This window comes from Dioscorea cayenensis, chromosome 9 (assembly GCF_009730915.1).
Source record: "Dioscorea cayenensis subsp. rotundata cultivar TDr96_F1 chromosome 9, TDr96_F1_v2_PseudoChromosome.rev07_lg8_w22 25.fasta, whole genome shotgun sequence".
NCBI classification, from domain to species: domain Eukaryota; kingdom Viridiplantae; phylum Streptophyta; class Magnoliopsida; order Dioscoreales; family Dioscoreaceae; genus Dioscorea; species Dioscorea cayenensis.
This window is the reverse complement of record NC_052479.1, coordinates 28,922,654-28,940,205: the sequence shown is the minus strand read 5'-3', so window position 1 is coordinate 28,940,205 and position 17,552 is coordinate 28,922,654. Positions and strand designations below refer to the sequence as shown.

Below are 17,552 nucleotides of genomic sequence, written 5' to 3'. Positions count from 1 at the left end.
AGAGTGGATAAGAATGCATGAGTCATCTAATGCTCGCCTATGACTAATAAAATAGTACTTGAAATGGAGAACAATTGAAATACAATTCATACTTTCACACTATATTCAAAGAGGAGAAATCTTAAGTGGAGTGCCAAAGGTAAAATTCATATAATTCTTCATTGAATTTTTAACACTTGAAATAAATAATTTAATATTTAAAAAAACTTAATATTTAACTTTTTTAAGACATTTCTCAATGCTACATCAACTACACCGGTTGCATTGTATCAGACAACATTCAAAAGAAACTCAACTCACATTTCAAGTAAACCGTGAGAACTACACAAATAAAAATTTATGCAAGAACCAAATAAAGTAAGATACTTATTTAAGAGATGCTGTATTTGTCTACATTGCTTTGAGCTTTGAGCTTTTTATTTCATTTTCAATGTAGAATAAACTATTTATAAATTTCTAATAAAGAAATGGGTCAAAAGAAGCCACCAAAAAACGGTGAAAATAATTAAGTAGATATACCCACGTAAACTATTAAATATCAAGTGTCCTCATAAAACCACTGTTATCATGTATGATGTATAATAAAGTCAAAAAGATTCTACAAACAAGACATACATGCTGCATATTTATGCACTACATCTTACCGAGTATAAGGAAGAATTTCATATTCTTAAGTGTGGTATTAACACCTAACTGCAAATCTCTTTTTCCACACTTCTTGATCAAAGATAAAAACATAACAATTATATGAATAATATATACCCAAAAATATAAACTTAATTGAAATATAGTTGATACAAACTTACAGAAAACCTTGGGTAAAACAAAATAATGGCCTATAGAGATATATGCAAAATTTAATAAGTTCACAGGTTACACACACAGACAGATATATATATATATATATATTATAAAAGAAATCATGATGGGGATGTATGTGTAATTTTAGAATTTTACACTGGTATATATGTTTATGGTAAAATGCCAAAATACCACTGAATTGTAAAAATATAATGCTAAAATATTTATATTTGGTGATCAAAAACAATGAAGTGATGTGAGAAAGAAGCATCTTCTAATGCAAGTCATCAGAAGAGCACCTTCTTCCTTACTACAATAATGCTGTTGCGTGCAAGTTTTCTTTTATAGCAAAACAAAACACACTCAACATAAATTTAATCTAAACCCAATTAAATGAATTAAAAAATTAAGAAACAATTGAAGAAATTTGCTCATGCTAAAGCGAAGGATCTCTTAAAATAATCGGAATGCATGTCCAGGGTGATATCAATATCAACATGGCGAAATTAATACGAAAAGAAAAAAATATAGCCAATGTGCATAGCATCAGAGAAGAGGCAAATTTCATACCCACATTTTCACTAATTAAGAGACCGGCGACAATTTTTTGAATTGCAAAAAGCATGGCAGTTTCTTACCTTCATCTTCATGGTTGAAGTGATAGTCATAAGTGATTTCTTCTCCTGGATTTATGTCCCTTTCAGCAAAGAAAACGACCTGTGATACAGAAGAGAGTTTCGTCATTTTCTTGTTCTGTAATCATTCATTGTGAGGAAAAAAATTTAAGGAATGAAAAGCTAGAAATTTCCAGCAAAAATTTGAAGATACGGAAGAGTTTGTGGCAAGTACTGCTGATGGAATGGAGTAGTTGAGCTGAAGTTATGGGGAATCACTAATACATTCTGGAAAAGTGGCAAGACTTTACACTAAGTCATATGATTCAATGGTCTTGACTGCAGAAAAGAGTAGTAGTTACCTTCTTCTCATTCCGGACTGAAATGATCTTGGCCACGCAATTTGGCTGATTCCATCCAAAGCCGACAAGATAGAGGTAAATGGTTAGACGTGATTACAAGCATTGGCAAAATGGTGAATGGAATTTGTAACTTTGGAAGAGAATGGACCACACCAGACAGGAATGGTTGACAAAACGTGCAATTCCACCTTTACGGGTAGCATCAATAATATGCTCCTTATCGATCCTAAAGAAGTAGCAGGCACTCTTATATTGTAGCTTTCTTCCAGATTGGTATTCAATTTCTCGTTTGTCAGCCACCCGTAGCCCCACAATCTCACCCACATACTCAACAACCTAAAAGAATGTTAGCACAAGATCTAAAATATAAAAATTTGCCTGTTGTCAGCTTATAAAAAAAGAATCCTGATGAGTTTATCACCATAGCTCCACGAACAATGAACTGAGCCGTATAAAGGCCAAGCGCATGAATTCCAGATTTGTAAACCACCAATCTTTTCCAACCTTTCATCTGCTTGTAGCGGATATATTCTTTCTGCGAAAGATTGAAGTCTGTTTAATAATTTCCCAAATACTTCAATTCCTTCATCAAGGAGGTAAAAAATGCCCAGTAAAACACAAGATGAAAATATAAGGAATACAACGTCAAACCTAACATTCAATCTGGTGCAGAGTGATAAAAGCAACTAAGTTCAAGTAGAAGAACTAACAAAGATGTTGATACGCACTATACCATAGTGAATGCTAACATGTCTACATCAGTCATCTGGCAATCAAAATATGAGTTTTTTTTTTTTTGGCCTAATCCTCTCCCACGTCCCCACACTGGCTTACATTTCTGCTAGACCAAGTCTCTTCCATCATGTGCTAATAAAAAATGAATGGATTCCGCATCTGCAAGCTTACACTGGCTAAAAAGATTTGAGAAAAATGTTAACAATACAAATGGTATAAAAATTAGATAATTCTGTTGCGGATAGGCCCCGTCTTGGTTCCACTCATATCATGTACTTGTACGAGAACGTGGTTCTACTAAATTTGATCAAAATTAATTTTCCTTCAAGCTTATGCACAAGATTAAAATGGCCAGAGAGAACTTACTTAAAAAAAGTTAAAAATCTGACAAACTGGAGTCAGGAGATATGTGTTCTCAAAAATGTCATAAGGGCAGGAAGTGTTGAACAAGATAAATACAGTAGATAGAACTTATCCTCCCAAATAATAAATATTTATCGAGAACATCATTTGACTCATGATCCATGCACTTGAGCACTTCATAGTGCCCAACATAAATTATCGCAAGTTGCGAAACAACCATGTGGCAATTTTCTTTTCAACAAACTTCACAATAGTAAAATTAAGCCCAATGCTTCATCTCTCATTCCACTATCAAAGAGAAGAAAATATCGATAAATACTTCCAATCCATCCTATCTAAATTCCAGCTGCATTTCATCCCAAGATGACTCAAGGCACCTTCCATATATATACAGTATGTGTGAAAGTGTGGAACACACATTCAGATTCAAACAATTGACGTTATAATTGCCTTAATTCCAACTGTAAGCACATATTTCAAAACACAAAGCAGGAAATCCTACATTCAACAAACTATATTTATTGGAGAATCTCATTCAAGAAATAATTTTTCAGATATCAAAATCACATGGCACAATGTTTTGATTAGCACAATAATTTATGACAAGGGAGATAGAACATACCCGGAAGTCATGCTCAACATCCGAACATGGCACTTTCTGTGGCCCTCTCAAGAATGATTTCTGTCCGTTTATGAAAATCCATGCATTTATCTGGGCTTGGGTAACAATGCGGCCCATCCCATCCTTGTAATGCTTTCGAAAATTGAGATTAAAGCCTTCCTCTCTTTTTCTGCCTCTGAAACCCTATTAAAATAGATTGATATGAAAGATTTTTCCTTCTAATATGTAAATTTAGAAGCGCCAGAAGATACTAACCAATTTCACCTAAAATGTCAAGAATTAGACTAGATATCATATGTTAAATATTTGGGTGAGAAATTTCAATGTCTTAGTCATTTATTCCCCATCAAAACAAGTTCATAAAAAAGTGAATTGTAGCTACAGTCCTAAAATCAATTGTTCAAGATTCAACATGCAATCAATAGCCAGAGTGTAGCTTTTTTTTATAAAAATAAATAAATAAATACTTAAAGTCATATGTGCAGCAACATACCTCTATGCGAGCACAACTAAATTCTTTATTTCTAGGGCTTTCAACTTGAGTATCCACAGAATTACTGTCGGCCAGACAACTTTGGTATGTTGCGTGAAGTAAACATCTTCCATAAAATCCTACATTTTCATTATCAACACCTTCAGTCTCACTTTGCAACAAACCCTGCACAATAAACAAGCATTACTAAGGAGCAAATAATAATTAGCAACTTCAGTTTTCTTCTTGGCAAGCAGTCTCTGGAAAAAACTAGTCAATCATGATAACTATGATATATCACCATCATCACAGAACGAAACCAACCAGAAGTTAAAAATAGAATTCAATGGGCTTGATAGAATTAAAATTTAAAAACCATAAATGAAATTTCAAGGGTTTAATCGCCATTTGAAGATTTCTTACATCACGTAATTATATCCAAAATAAAATGCACGGAGGCAAAATAGTGGAAATGTGCAGATTCCATACAACAATGACCTGGTGCAAACATCATGTCAAGAACCACCAACCACCAAAACGGTTATAAAAGATAAGGAGGATCACATCAACCATCAAGTCATAAACATACAAATGCTAACAAATTGGACTATAGAATGGCCACAATCATCATAGAGATGCATGTGACAAGCATCCACCTAAAAGGATACATCAATTCACTAATGTCTCAAGATTGTCAGATGAACATATAAAAATTCATAATTGAGTAATCATTGCACATAAGGCATGACCCATGTCTAAACACTACAATTATGAAATATGTCAAATACAAGTCTATTTACCCATGGAAGATGTTATTGCAAGATTCTCACTAATACCTATAAAGCAAGTTGGCAACAAACGGGTTAGAAACTTATCACATATTCCTTGTTGGAACTTCTAAGAGTCTTTTATTATGTGGGATAAAGATGAATAAGGGATTACAACCAACATGTTTGTTGCACATGTAAACATGAAAATATTCCAGAGTTTGGCACTTGCAATTGGAATAAATTTGTCCCAACCTATGCAGATATACTTGTCCATGACTCCATCTAATATTTTACATATATAAATATACCCATATAGAAGCTTATTTTATATTTACACAATTTAGGACAGAAAATTTTTATAAATACTGCAGTGCAATTATAATGCATAACTCTCAAACTAGTCTGAATATATAAACAACTAAAATATTATTTAATCCAGACTGGTATCAACATATAATGCTAGATAGTTATGCAAAATATGCAGCCATTTTGATAAACTGTTCAGATAAATTCAAGCAGTTTTAATAGGTATACCTTCTGGTGTGCACACCATGGATGAAAGTGGATAGAGCAATTGACAACCCTGCAACGGATACATGCACCTCCAGGACGATTACAAATCGAGCAAACCTGAAAATAAACAACACAGGTAATCAAAAATAAAGTGGTTCACCAACAGCATTGCAAAAAATTAACTTTTTCCACCAAGTAAAATTTTCAAAATTGTGATTCATAACATTTGAAGGACAAAGATGAAAATAATTTACTGAAGTTTCTTATTGTTAGTCTGCATGCTCAAACTTATGCAAATGAAGAAAGATCTTACAATGCCATTCCTAGCAGGTGAAGCACCAGAGACATCAAAAGCATTCATTGTGTCAACATTTGGACATCTTGTACCAGGTGTCCAGAGGCCACAAACCATATGAACCCACTGGGTAAGACATGGGTCATATACTCCATTAATAATTGTATTATCAGCTTGCAGATTATTCTGATGATTATCAAAATTCAGCTTCATATCCTGGTCTTGCAAATCAACTTTTGGAACATCTCCATAATAAGTTCCAGGATAGCGTGGGGAGCCACAACCAGGACTAGATCTGGATGCTTCATCATACAAACTAGGTTCCCGGGTCTCATTTTGAAAAGACTCCATAGGTTTGAATTCCAAACCAACTTTCCAGACCTTCAATAGACTTCTAACAATGTTTCGACTTTTCAATGCCCGTGTCATGGCTCCACCACCATAGCCACAAAGCACGCAAACCTGCATATAAGCACAAAAATAAGACTCTTGCTTGGTATACTTCATCAGCATGTAATGCTTTTGGCTGAGATTAAAGAGTACGTTCCAGTTATCGCAAGTATTAAATGAATTCATCTCAGTTATACTAACAAAAGACATGTCTACATTTAGAACAAAATGCTTATAAGTATATCAAGTGTACAAAAATAATAGACCAAAATATTTATTACTCACTATGTTTTTTGACTTGACTTTGCATGGTCTGCAATACCAATGGCCTTTAGGAACCTTTGAAACACCATAGCATGCCTGATGCACCTACAAAAAGCTTCAGCCATGTTGAACATGTTCCACACCAAAAACAAGGGGGAAAATGAACAGCGATTGTGTCAGACATACTCTAATCAAGCATTGGCTGCACTCTAGCAAGCGATCAATTTCTTCATTATTTGAGCTACCACATACACAACAAAATGCATCTGAATCTGCAAGAAGGGAGCGGCTTGCCCGTCCTTTTCTGGATCTGAAGAAATATCGAAGGTGAAAACGTCAAGAAAGTCACATAGATGTCATGGTAAATAGCAAGCTAGGGTGACTATGATTGTGGAATGGGGTGTCTGGAGACAAGCATCCCCAAAAAGTAAGCCTACAATACCATATGAGGAGGATAACTACCTTCTTGTTCCGATAAGAGTTTCAGAAACACCATGTTGCAATTTCTGAGAATCACTGACATAATTGATTTCTGCTGCTGATGCACCACTTACAATCTTCTTTGAACATGATTCTTCATCAAATTCACCATCTCCTGCAAAAATATCTTATTAGACTGTGATTGAAAAGGTAATTAGTTCTCCACAAGACACTATAACAATAGGCCAAACCGAAGGCAAATTTGTGGAACCCAGAAATTATTCTGCAAAATCTATTAATATCAATCAGAGATTCAAAGATTAAAATATATCCCTAGAACAAAACATTTCTGTGATGGACACACAAACACCACGATAATAACATTCTATAAAATCTCTTAATATCAATCTGAAATTAAAAATTACAATATCTGACGAGAGCAAAAAATTTCTGTTTTGCACACACAAACAAACGCCATGATATTATAACATTCATTCATGAGGAGTTCAGTTGAATACCTGCTTCAATTACATTATAGCACTCCTTTTCCCCAAGGCTTGGTGAACAGGTAGATATGATCATTTTGTTATCTTCTCCCATTAATTTACTCAGACTGCGTTTACGAGTTTCCATGTATATGTGCAGAGAACCTTCCTTACATGTACCGGATTTTGAATTTGCGTAATTGTTCGCCTTTTTTGTCATGGATATATGATCTACACATCCGCCATTCTTATTCAAGCAGACTTTATTTGAATACGAAACCATGGAGACAGGGTCCAAAACTTCTGTAATTTTTGGAACAATTGAATTATTTACAATACTAGAATGACTGCCATTAGATGTTTCCTCCTCGAGAAGCAAATCATTGCAGCTACTGTCACATGTGATTGGGCATGATTTTCTCTGCAAACTGGAGGATAGTTGATCTTTTCCTTCACATCCAAACCTTTCACATCTCTTGGAATTTTTCATGACCAACTTAAGGGAAAGGATTTTTGCAGGTTTCTGTTGATTATTCAGTCCATCAGATATGACACCCAAATTCCCACAGACAATGGGCCTCGGCTTCTTACTAAATTTAACTGTTTCATGGTCAGGAGAGCTCTTTCCACATAATGACATGTCTGAATGTGGGACTTCAGCATCTACCTGATAATGTTCCCTTTCTGCAGGTTCTTGCATATGGTTCACAAGCAGATCATCATCAAATCTTATTCCATCATGATTGCAGTTATGACTACTGGATTGTGCTTTATCATCTTCTAGTATTAACTGATAACTTTTAAATCTCTTCCAGTATAATGATTTTATAGAGGACAATGTGGAGCGCTTCCGCTTTATACTGGGAGACTTGCAAGATAAATTGCTTAACTTTTGCATCTCACTACTAGGTTCAATAGGAGCTTCTGTTTCTTTCAATGAAGAAAGACAAACTTTTGAATTTCCAATAGCGTCTGGTAAATCAGAATGGGTGTTAGCAAGAGCTGGCACAGGAAGATAATCATTAAGACTCCTCCATTTTATTGGACCTTTTCTCTTTTTGACTTTGAAATTCCTCTTTGGTTGCTGCAACTCTAAATTTTCTCTAAAAGCACCACTCTTATTTCCTACATCTTTTGACTTGGATGAACTCAATGATACATGCTCCTCAACTTCTAGAAATCTACAGTCCGGTGGATAATCAGATGAGCCACACTTCTCAATTCGGGATTCTTCATCAGCAGTAAAATCATGAACAAACTCTGCAGTTCCATCATCTTCACTAAAAGAATCACTGTCATTAGTTTTAACGGAAATTTCAGTGGCTGCAGGAGCAGAATAGTCAGAAGGCCCAGAGGAAACATTAATAACTTGTCTCTCTTTCAAAGACTTAGATTCTTGATAGGTGCAATCAAACTCTTTCACAGCTGTCACTGTGTGCTTATTAGTGATGAATCCATCAGACTCCATAACACACAGAGACTTCTCCTTGCCAGTATCTTTCGAATGCTCTAATACTCTATTAGGGACATCTCTCCAGAAAGCAATTTGGCAGTCACTCTGCACGATGGCATGTTTTCTAAAGCAATCTATTTGATTTGTTTTTAATCTTTTTTCATCTTCAGCATCATGGGTTATGGAAGCATTTATTTTTGGCTTCTCACAAGCACATTGTTCCTTACTGCCGTAGAAAGGCTCATCCCTTGAAAAACAAGGTCCCGTCAAGCAATTTGAGGGAAATGATTGGCAGCATTGCCCTGAGGAGCAGTAAATACGTTCCTTCACACACATTTCACACTTAGCATGCTCAGTTGCAACATTGTTTGAGCTTCTCCCATTTCTGTTGTAATTTTATAAATTAAAATATGTCCAGACTATCAAAGGTGAGTATACATAAATCTACAGCAAAAATAATCCACACAAATATTTATCATGAGAGAGAAATAAAAAGAAATTTCAAACATACTTTAACCAGCCTTGAAATCAATCAATCACATTGTTCATGAAATTAATAGTTTTCAAATCATGGCATAATGCTCTGCATGCTTTTAGATGTAATGAGATCAGCTTCACTCCAAATAATGGCCGTAATTATGGAAAGAAGCACTGGTAGCTAAGACATAAATGACATGACTAATACAACATTTATAAACCTGAGATTGTGGTATGCCTATGATTTAGAGCTCAATAAATAATTCCATGCATTCTTATGTAGCCAACGTAACTTTAGACAAAGCTTCTTGTAAGCTTTTATTTTGATGATCAACCTCCAAACTGGATAGTTGACACAAATCAATTACTCCAATAAATCCTTATGCAATCAATGTTACTTTATGCAAAAATTCCAGTCGCTAATATGCTGATGATTCACTGCTAAATTGTACATCAAAGCACAAATCACCCTTAAAGAGAACAAGATCAAATACCATCACTACCTGTAAGAGGAAAATAAATGCTATCAATAGATGTAAATATATGTCAAAAGATCAGTTATACACATGGCATAAAGACTTCCCGCACTTAGCATAGATACTTTATTCTATAAATATTTATGTTATAGCTAGAACAAACAGTAGAAAGATAAGCGTAACCTCAACAGAGCTTGCCCACCAGAACCACATGGATGACACATAGGACACAGGATGTCATGCTCTTTACAGCAGAGTGAAATTCTTGGTTGCAGACCCGAGCAACTACATGTGTTTGGACCTATATAAAACAACCATGTGAACAAATTTGGATGCATAACCAACAATAGCTAGACAAACCAAGGAGAGAAATTTGCAGCATAAGTGAAACTTTATAACTGTAATTTGTATGGGCATGCATTAGATATGTCATGAAAGGAGAAATCCACCTGCAACACCAGGCTTCCCAGTTATGATGTTATAACCAGCACCACAATAACTATTAGAGCATGAATGAACAGCTCTAAAATGGTTGAATGCACCCTGTTGCATGCTACAACAAGGCATTTGCCTTAATTCATCAGATGTGGCTGTAGCATCTTTATTTCCATTTCTAAGTAATGCCATGGCTGAAAGACAGCAGGATCTTGCATGCAGATTGCTAGTTTCAGTGGAATTATTAGATAACTCCAACTTAGAAAAATCAGCCTCATGCCTCAAAGCCAGGAGGATTAAGTTTTCATCCACAGAATGATGGGCATTATCAGCACGCTGCTTGCTTGTCAGAGAGGATTGCGTCCCAGAAAAACATGAGTTTGTTCCAGGGATATTGCTTGGTATTTGCAAGTCAAGAGGACCAGAATGAGTGGCTACATGAACTGCATTTGTGGATTTATAATTAAGGTGCTTATGATGGCCCGTGACTTCACCCAATGGAAATTTCCCACAATGCTTGGCGCTCCCCGCATTAGAAGCAACATTCAGTACACCAGGTTGCTGATGAGGATACAAATAAGATAATGAATCACCTATGCAATAACACCTATGATTACCAAGCTCACTGATACCACCATTGTCAATTTCCAGCTTATCATCAACCACAGAGTTGTGTCCCAATATATTATTCCAACCATGGACATCAACACTCTGGTCCTTCCTTTTTTCACAACGATTGATAGGGTATGCTGCATTTATACAAGATTTCCCTTCAGTTACATCATTATCATTTTTGATAAACTCTGTGAGGTTGCTTCTAGCTGTGAGGGAATAATCATCAAGTGTTGAACTCATATAGTTTTCACATTCATCAACAATATTAGACGTGTTATTCCCTTCAGTATAATTAAGGTGGGAAAGAAACAAAGATATAGCCGAATTTTTAGCTGAATTATCCATGAGATCAGTCTCTGAATTATCAGTAGTCACTTCTTTTCCAATTGCATTTTGCAACAATCTGCAATTTGGAGCTGATCTTTCTGATGAATAGCTCCATAATGGCCTGATTTTATTTATTTCAGGGGCACATTCAGCTGCATCCAAAAAAGATCACCAATGAATATAACCTCAAAGTAAAAGGAGTGCAAAAGGTATGACAAATTCAAGGTTGAGATGAGCTTGCTGAGAATGCAAATTGTGACTCACCAGCTAGCTTACTTGAGCACATTAATGGTTGAGGTAAGCAGGCCTTGTGAGAATTGCTCGGTACCTCAGTTTGGCTAGGATGCACAGACGATGAAATTGGCCCAACAAAAGTTTGGTTATGTTGAGATGGCTGCCCAAGCCTCAACTCAATGTTTGAAGAAACACCATTCCTATAATCCCAGAATGTTTCACTCAAATATTTGCCCTTGTCTACCTCACACTCTTTGGCTGGGGAAGATTTCTTTAAGCCTAAAGACGGGTGAGAAACTGATGTTCCACACATACCTGTGCCGGCATTGTCCACAACAAATTGATGCCCAGCACTTTGCTCCCGCTTATGAAGAGCTAAAACTGAAGCTGAACGATGTATCCAGACAGGAGCTTCCTTAACTGCGTGCACCACTTGACTTTTAGCTGCAGCAGATGTGGAACATTGTGCTGAACCAGAGAAGTTCTTTGAGTATAAACTGGTGCTAGCAGAGGCATTCCCCAGATAATCATTATTCACAATCGTACTCAGAGATCTATCATGGGTAATCTGCTCCGGTGCTCCTGTAGAAGAGTGGCTTGGATGTACAAAGTTATTCCATTGTTCTCCATATCTCTTAAAGCCACAAAATGATTCAGATGGAGATGTCCCAAGATTCTTCAGCAACAAAGGGAAATTATTGGCTTTTGATGCAGCAGGGCCACTTTTTGGTGAAAAACCATCCGGCCAATCCCATCCATTATCATTATCTGGAATCCTAATCTAAACCATCAGTCAAACATCACACACCGTACCTTCAAAAGTCCAAGTAATAAAGGAATACTAAAATTAGACTTCTCATAGTGGTACTGCTACTTATAGGATTCACAAATTCCCCAAGCATGCTAAGTTTCTAGTAAGTCGGGCCAGAAAATTCTATTTATTGTATGTTCTTAAATGTAGCAACATAAGATTTATAAACAAGTAGCCACAAACAGCCCTCTTTCCATTGATAAATTTCTAATATTTTGCTTAATGTGTATTAGCCATATTCAAATTGTAATCATTTTAACCAGTACATGTGTGCAACCTCACAGGATCGACTTGTTAACAACACCACCACCAAACATGAGCTATTCAAACATAAAAAATAACTAATTCTCTCCCAGACTCTCATATACTTCAGATCATTTAGCACATAGAAACAGTGTGTAACACAAAATGGAAGCTGAAGTACTTGGGTTATTATGAGAAAACCTAATTCTCACAAGGAGAAACATCAGTCCAAGCCGACAATGATGTCAAAAAATATTTTCATGAAGTCCTAACAGTCATATTCAGAATCAACTTTGCTATGCTACCATAGCATTTTGCTGCTAAGAGTTACAGACATGACTTCAAAGAAATATTGCATGATTTAAAATCAACTTCTTAATACTACCACGCCATTGCACTAGCAGGTGACATGTGAAGACTAGTACAACAAAGAAAGAAAGTGATCTCCACAAGAATAGCTACAATGCCCTCATTATCTGGACATGCTACCAATTACCATTATCATCACTTACGACATCATTAACATTTATACTATTCAAGAATATTCTCCCTTCACTTTCCGATCAAATGTATCATGCAATATTGCAAATGTTCACAACATAAACTCATTCTTTTTTTCATGTCTAAAATATTTGTTAACTACTTAAGTATACATTGTATAAAACAGTTCTTGAGAAAAGGGGGAAAATACTGTACTGTGAATTTCCTATATATATCTGCATGTTATAAGGGGAATCACATGGGTGAATTATGCTAAACAACTGAATAACGAAGTTGCCGTTTCTTCTCAATTGACAGATACATCACTAACTAATGTTGGATCTGCATTGACAGCCAAACTCTTCTAAAGTCTCATCTTTTTTTATTAAATAAAAAAGCTGACAACAGTCATTCCTACAGCTCATTACTCTGACATCTAACTGCAGGCTATACTTACCAGACCATACTAATTTAATTGTTGAATTATCATTAATTCATATACTTCACTAAAATATTTGATAGCAATACCAGCATCCCTACTATTCAGAATATTTCACATGAGTGTAGCAACGTGAACCTGGAAGAAATATCATTCATATGAAAACAATATGTAAGGTCAGATTAGACTGGTTACTAAAAATGGGACTAATTTCAAGGCCAGCCTGGTATAGTTGATAAAAATTGGTCTAGTTCCAAGCTGACCTGATCTAATCAGTCAGTCAACAGGAATTACACTGTACTCTATAACTTATGTAAGGTCATCTTAGTATGTCCAGCCTCCCCTTTCGTTTTCTTTGAATCTCCACACTAATCTAGAGATTATCTCCTTATTTTTCTTTTACCGTCCTACATATTGTTATAAATGGTAAGAATTACTACAAATAGGTCCTCAAGTTCAACAATACTACACATTGGTTATCTTCTGTTCACAGAATTGCCAATTAATCAGAATGTCACATCGCAAGTTTCATAAAATAAAAGGAACAATGATTTAAACCAATTTCTGGAAGCAAATCCAATAGCAATGACTACAAAAATGAAGCTCAAGTCCTCCAATGGAATGATGAGATTCTTTAAGACATGAAGTCCAAAAAATTATAAGTTAAAACCAATGAAAAGAGCACTTACTCCAAAACTAAGATGAAACCACTGAGCAACAGTTAGACCATTCTCCAAATGGACAGCATCACCAGGATAAACTGAAGATGACCCAGAATGCTGCAAATAATGATCTTCAGAACACATCCCGCTATATGTAAATGCCAGGGCATAAAGATAAACACAGGGGGAGAAAGAAGGGGGTGGTGGTTAAAGATTAGCTAACTAAAACACAAACGTAATATGCTTTGATGATGTTCTATTGATCTACCTCGCAAAACTTCGCCACAGACATAGGCAAACTATGGCACAAACAAAGAACTCCCAGAAGCCCCGTATCACTCAAAAAAAGCTGTCCCACTGTGACAGACTAAACAAACATCAGTAACAATTCTAACAAATAACAGCAGAATAACATGAACTGCATAATGAGTAAAAGAAGTTGACTAGCCTGTGTTCAAGCAAAAGGCATGAAGATGACCACCACATAACGCAGATGCTTGATTAGAGATCGCGGACTTGACTTTTAACGTGGACTTTGGAACTATCCCATGATTCATGGACTGATGATACATGGCATTTGTAGGCATACTTAAATTACGCCACTCATGCCCAGTAGATGACAGTGCCATCCCATTATTGTTGCCTTGAAATGCTTGATGAACTATTTTAGATGAATCCGAAGTATGGTGGCAAGAACCATATAACTGAAGATTGTTTGGTGAAATAGGAGTTCGGGACGTCAACTTTGACTTAGAGGTGGCAAATGGAAGTTCTCTGTTACCCATAGGGTCATTTCCATGATTGTCAGATGAAGATGCCAAACCTGAAATTGGTATGACACCACCGGCACTGCTAATTATAACATCACTGCTGTGAGTAGAAAGCTTAGTGGCCACAGAAGCTGAATTTGGAAATTGTAGAAGAGTGCTACTGAGTTGACGCGAATCCCCTGACAAAAGAGCTAGTATCGGATTGCTCACTTCTGCCTGGCCTGACCAGCTGGAACTCAAGTTCAAATTGCTGAAGACAAATGGTTCCTGAAGAATAGCTCGATCAGTTTCTCCAAGAATTATGGGTGGCTGAGTAAAAGGATGCAGAGCAGGCTGATGATAAAGAAAAGCCTCATGTCCTCATGAACAACATAATCAAACTTGTTGTGAGAGTTAAAACAATACAAAGGCAGAGAAAACATGCTCAGACAAAATTCTTAAAACAGAATACAATTAGATTCAGATGGAATTGTATGAACGCTCATAATCACTTCTCAAATTTGATTCTTTTGTGGACCATACAAACAACAACTCCATTTAATTTGTGCATTGCAGTCACTTCCTTGGTGACGTCTAAGCAGTTACAACTCAACTTTATATTATGGATTCTGCTCCATCAAATCAAGCTAACAACACCACTAGGAAAGTGCCAAGTACCTAGTGGGGCTAATGCTTCTACCATTCTTTGTCACAAATTAGTCTTTGCTACACACATAACACATTTAAACAACTTTTAATACAATGAATAAGAATGCCACCCAACCGAAAGCACTTTCAGCTACACAATGTAAATAATTGCAAGCCAAGACCTTATAATTCCCAGCAATGCTACCAATCTTCTTAAAAGCATCTGAACGCATTCAATACATAACATAACGACCTCTTTTTTTAGCCCCCAACAAATCAACACATACTCACATTCCAAAATATGACTAACAACTAAACCTAAAAAAAAACCATCACACATCCACAAAACAATCAAAGAACACCAACACTATAATCACATCCCAAAATAGCACAACATCACAACCACAAGCGCAGAACCAAAACAAACAAGAGAGAACAACGAAGCAACAACCAAACCCTAAAAAAAGAAAAAAATCATCGATCAAGAACACCCGCATTCCAGTTACTTCCCAAAAACATCACAAGATAACATCCTCGCCCTAGAAAAACCAAAATCAAAAGGCAAAACAAAAAACAACAATTCAAAGACCATAGAGAAAAGAAATAGAAACGATACCTGACTAGCGGATCCGGAGACGATCGGCGGTGGAGGAGGCGTCAACGGCACAGTTCCCGGTGGCGAGGGAGGCCAAGTAGATGGGAGCTTGGATTGCCACCCACCCTCCATCTCCAATCCGATCAAACTAGTCCTCCATGGATGGCAACATCTCCATCTCTCTCGCTCTCTCGCTCTCGTGCTCTGAGAGAGGTCTGAGCGTTTGCAGGCTTTCAGCGAGGGAGCAACAGTGAAAGAGAAATCATGGCACCCAATGACCAAACTGACCCCCTTTGCTTCTTTTCCAAAGGGAATTTTTCTCACCGTACGATTTCCTCGAGATTCGAACTTCATGTTGATGAACGGCGGTGTGAAGGACAGATCATGGCTCTCGATGACTAAACTACCCTTGGAAATTTCATTCCCAAAAAGAGCAGATTCTTTTCACCGTACGATTGCATCGAGATGGGGTGGTGATATGGATGAAGGGTGGGGTGAGAGAGGAATTATGACACTCGATGACTAAACTACCCCTGCCACCTTCGCTCTCTGGATCAGAGAGTTTAAACCGTACGATTGCCTCGAGATTCGGTGTTTGTGTCGATGAACGGCGGGGTGAAGGACAGGTTATGGCATTCGATGACTAAATTACCCTTGGAAATTTTATTCCCAAAAAGGGTGGATTCTTTTTTGCCGTACGATTACATCGAGATGGGGTGATGATATGGATGAAGGGTGGGGTGAGAGAGAAATCATGTCACTCGATGACTAAACTACCCCTGCTACTTTAGTTCTCTGGATTGGAGAGTTTTAACCGTACGATTGCTTCGTGATGGGGTGATGATGTGGATGAAGGGTGGTGATGGGGTTTTTGAGAGGTTGGTTTGGGTGGAAGCGGGACACGGTGTCTGCGTGGAGTGGTTCAAGATGAGGCACGTGATGATGATGTCGGCACGTGAGAAGACAGGTGGATTGATCTCAGCCGTCCAAGTAATTTTTCTTACAAGGATTTGGAGGTGGGTCCCGGTTTGGGATGGGAGTTTGCTGTCTTTGTTTGATTGGCTCAATAATGCCTGAATTTTGGGTAGTTTTTTTTAGATGGGCTCGGGTGGGTACAGAACAGTCCGCATTTTTTTATTTTTTTATTTTTAAGGTGAGAGAAATGATTTTTAAATGCTTAACAAACTTAACCCTCGAGTTTAGTAAGTTTTACACCTCAACAGTCTTTTGGAATGTGTTTTTTACATTAGATATTTATTTCAAAAAAAACTTGAAATCGTTCTCAAAACCTATACAAAATAAAAATAATATATATTGACATATTAACTATACTCGTGTGCATGTCCCTGACTTTTTTGAGAGCTCTATGTGATTAAAGGAAATTTGCCATGTGACCCTGTTTCAACTAAGATGTATATTTAGATGATTAAATTATAACAAAAACAAAAAGTAAAGGATGAAATTATAATTTTTTAAAACTGAGATATTAAAATATATAAAAAAAATTATTTATGTTATTTATCTTATTAAATAAGTGGCCATATCAACTTAAATTTTGGTGAAAATTTTGGCACGAAGAAATTAAGTAAATTAACTACTCAAAAGTGAGAAAAACATAATAATCAAAAAAAGGCATAAAATTTTAAAATGAATTTGATTCTTTTCAATCAATATATTTACATAACATCACTTGATTTTCAAAATATTGCAATTGCCTAATTTTTAATGCAACCTCATTTAAAAAATATATATATATATATTATTGTAATTGTTCTATTTCCTTTTTTTACCAAAACAAAAAA

At 36.3% G+C, this 17,552-nt stretch overlaps 1 protein-coding gene across 1 annotated transcript; it reads right to left on the bottom strand.

Moving 5' to 3' along the window:
* Positions 1-1,218: 1,218 nt before the first annotated feature.
* Positions 1,219-16,104, bottom strand: LOC120268926. The gene is made up of 19 exons (XM_039276194.1): positions 15,772-16,104; positions 14,207-14,861; positions 14,027-14,115; positions 13,786-13,875; positions 11,154-11,904; positions 9,962-11,041; positions 9,696-9,813; positions 7,140-8,944; positions 6,664-6,796; positions 6,388-6,511; positions 6,223-6,306; positions 5,566-6,009; positions 5,274-5,369; positions 3,991-4,155; positions 3,498-3,680; positions 2,199-2,312; positions 1,931-2,113; positions 1,778-1,822; positions 1,219-1,518 (listed from the first exon to the last, which is right to left on the bottom strand). The coding sequence occupies exons 1-19, from the start codon at positions 16,102-16,104 to the stop codon at positions 1,387-1,389; spliced, it is 6,624 nt and encodes a 2,207-aa protein (XP_039132128.1). The 3' UTR covers positions 1,219-1,386.
* Positions 16,105-17,552: the final 1,448 nt, after the last annotated feature.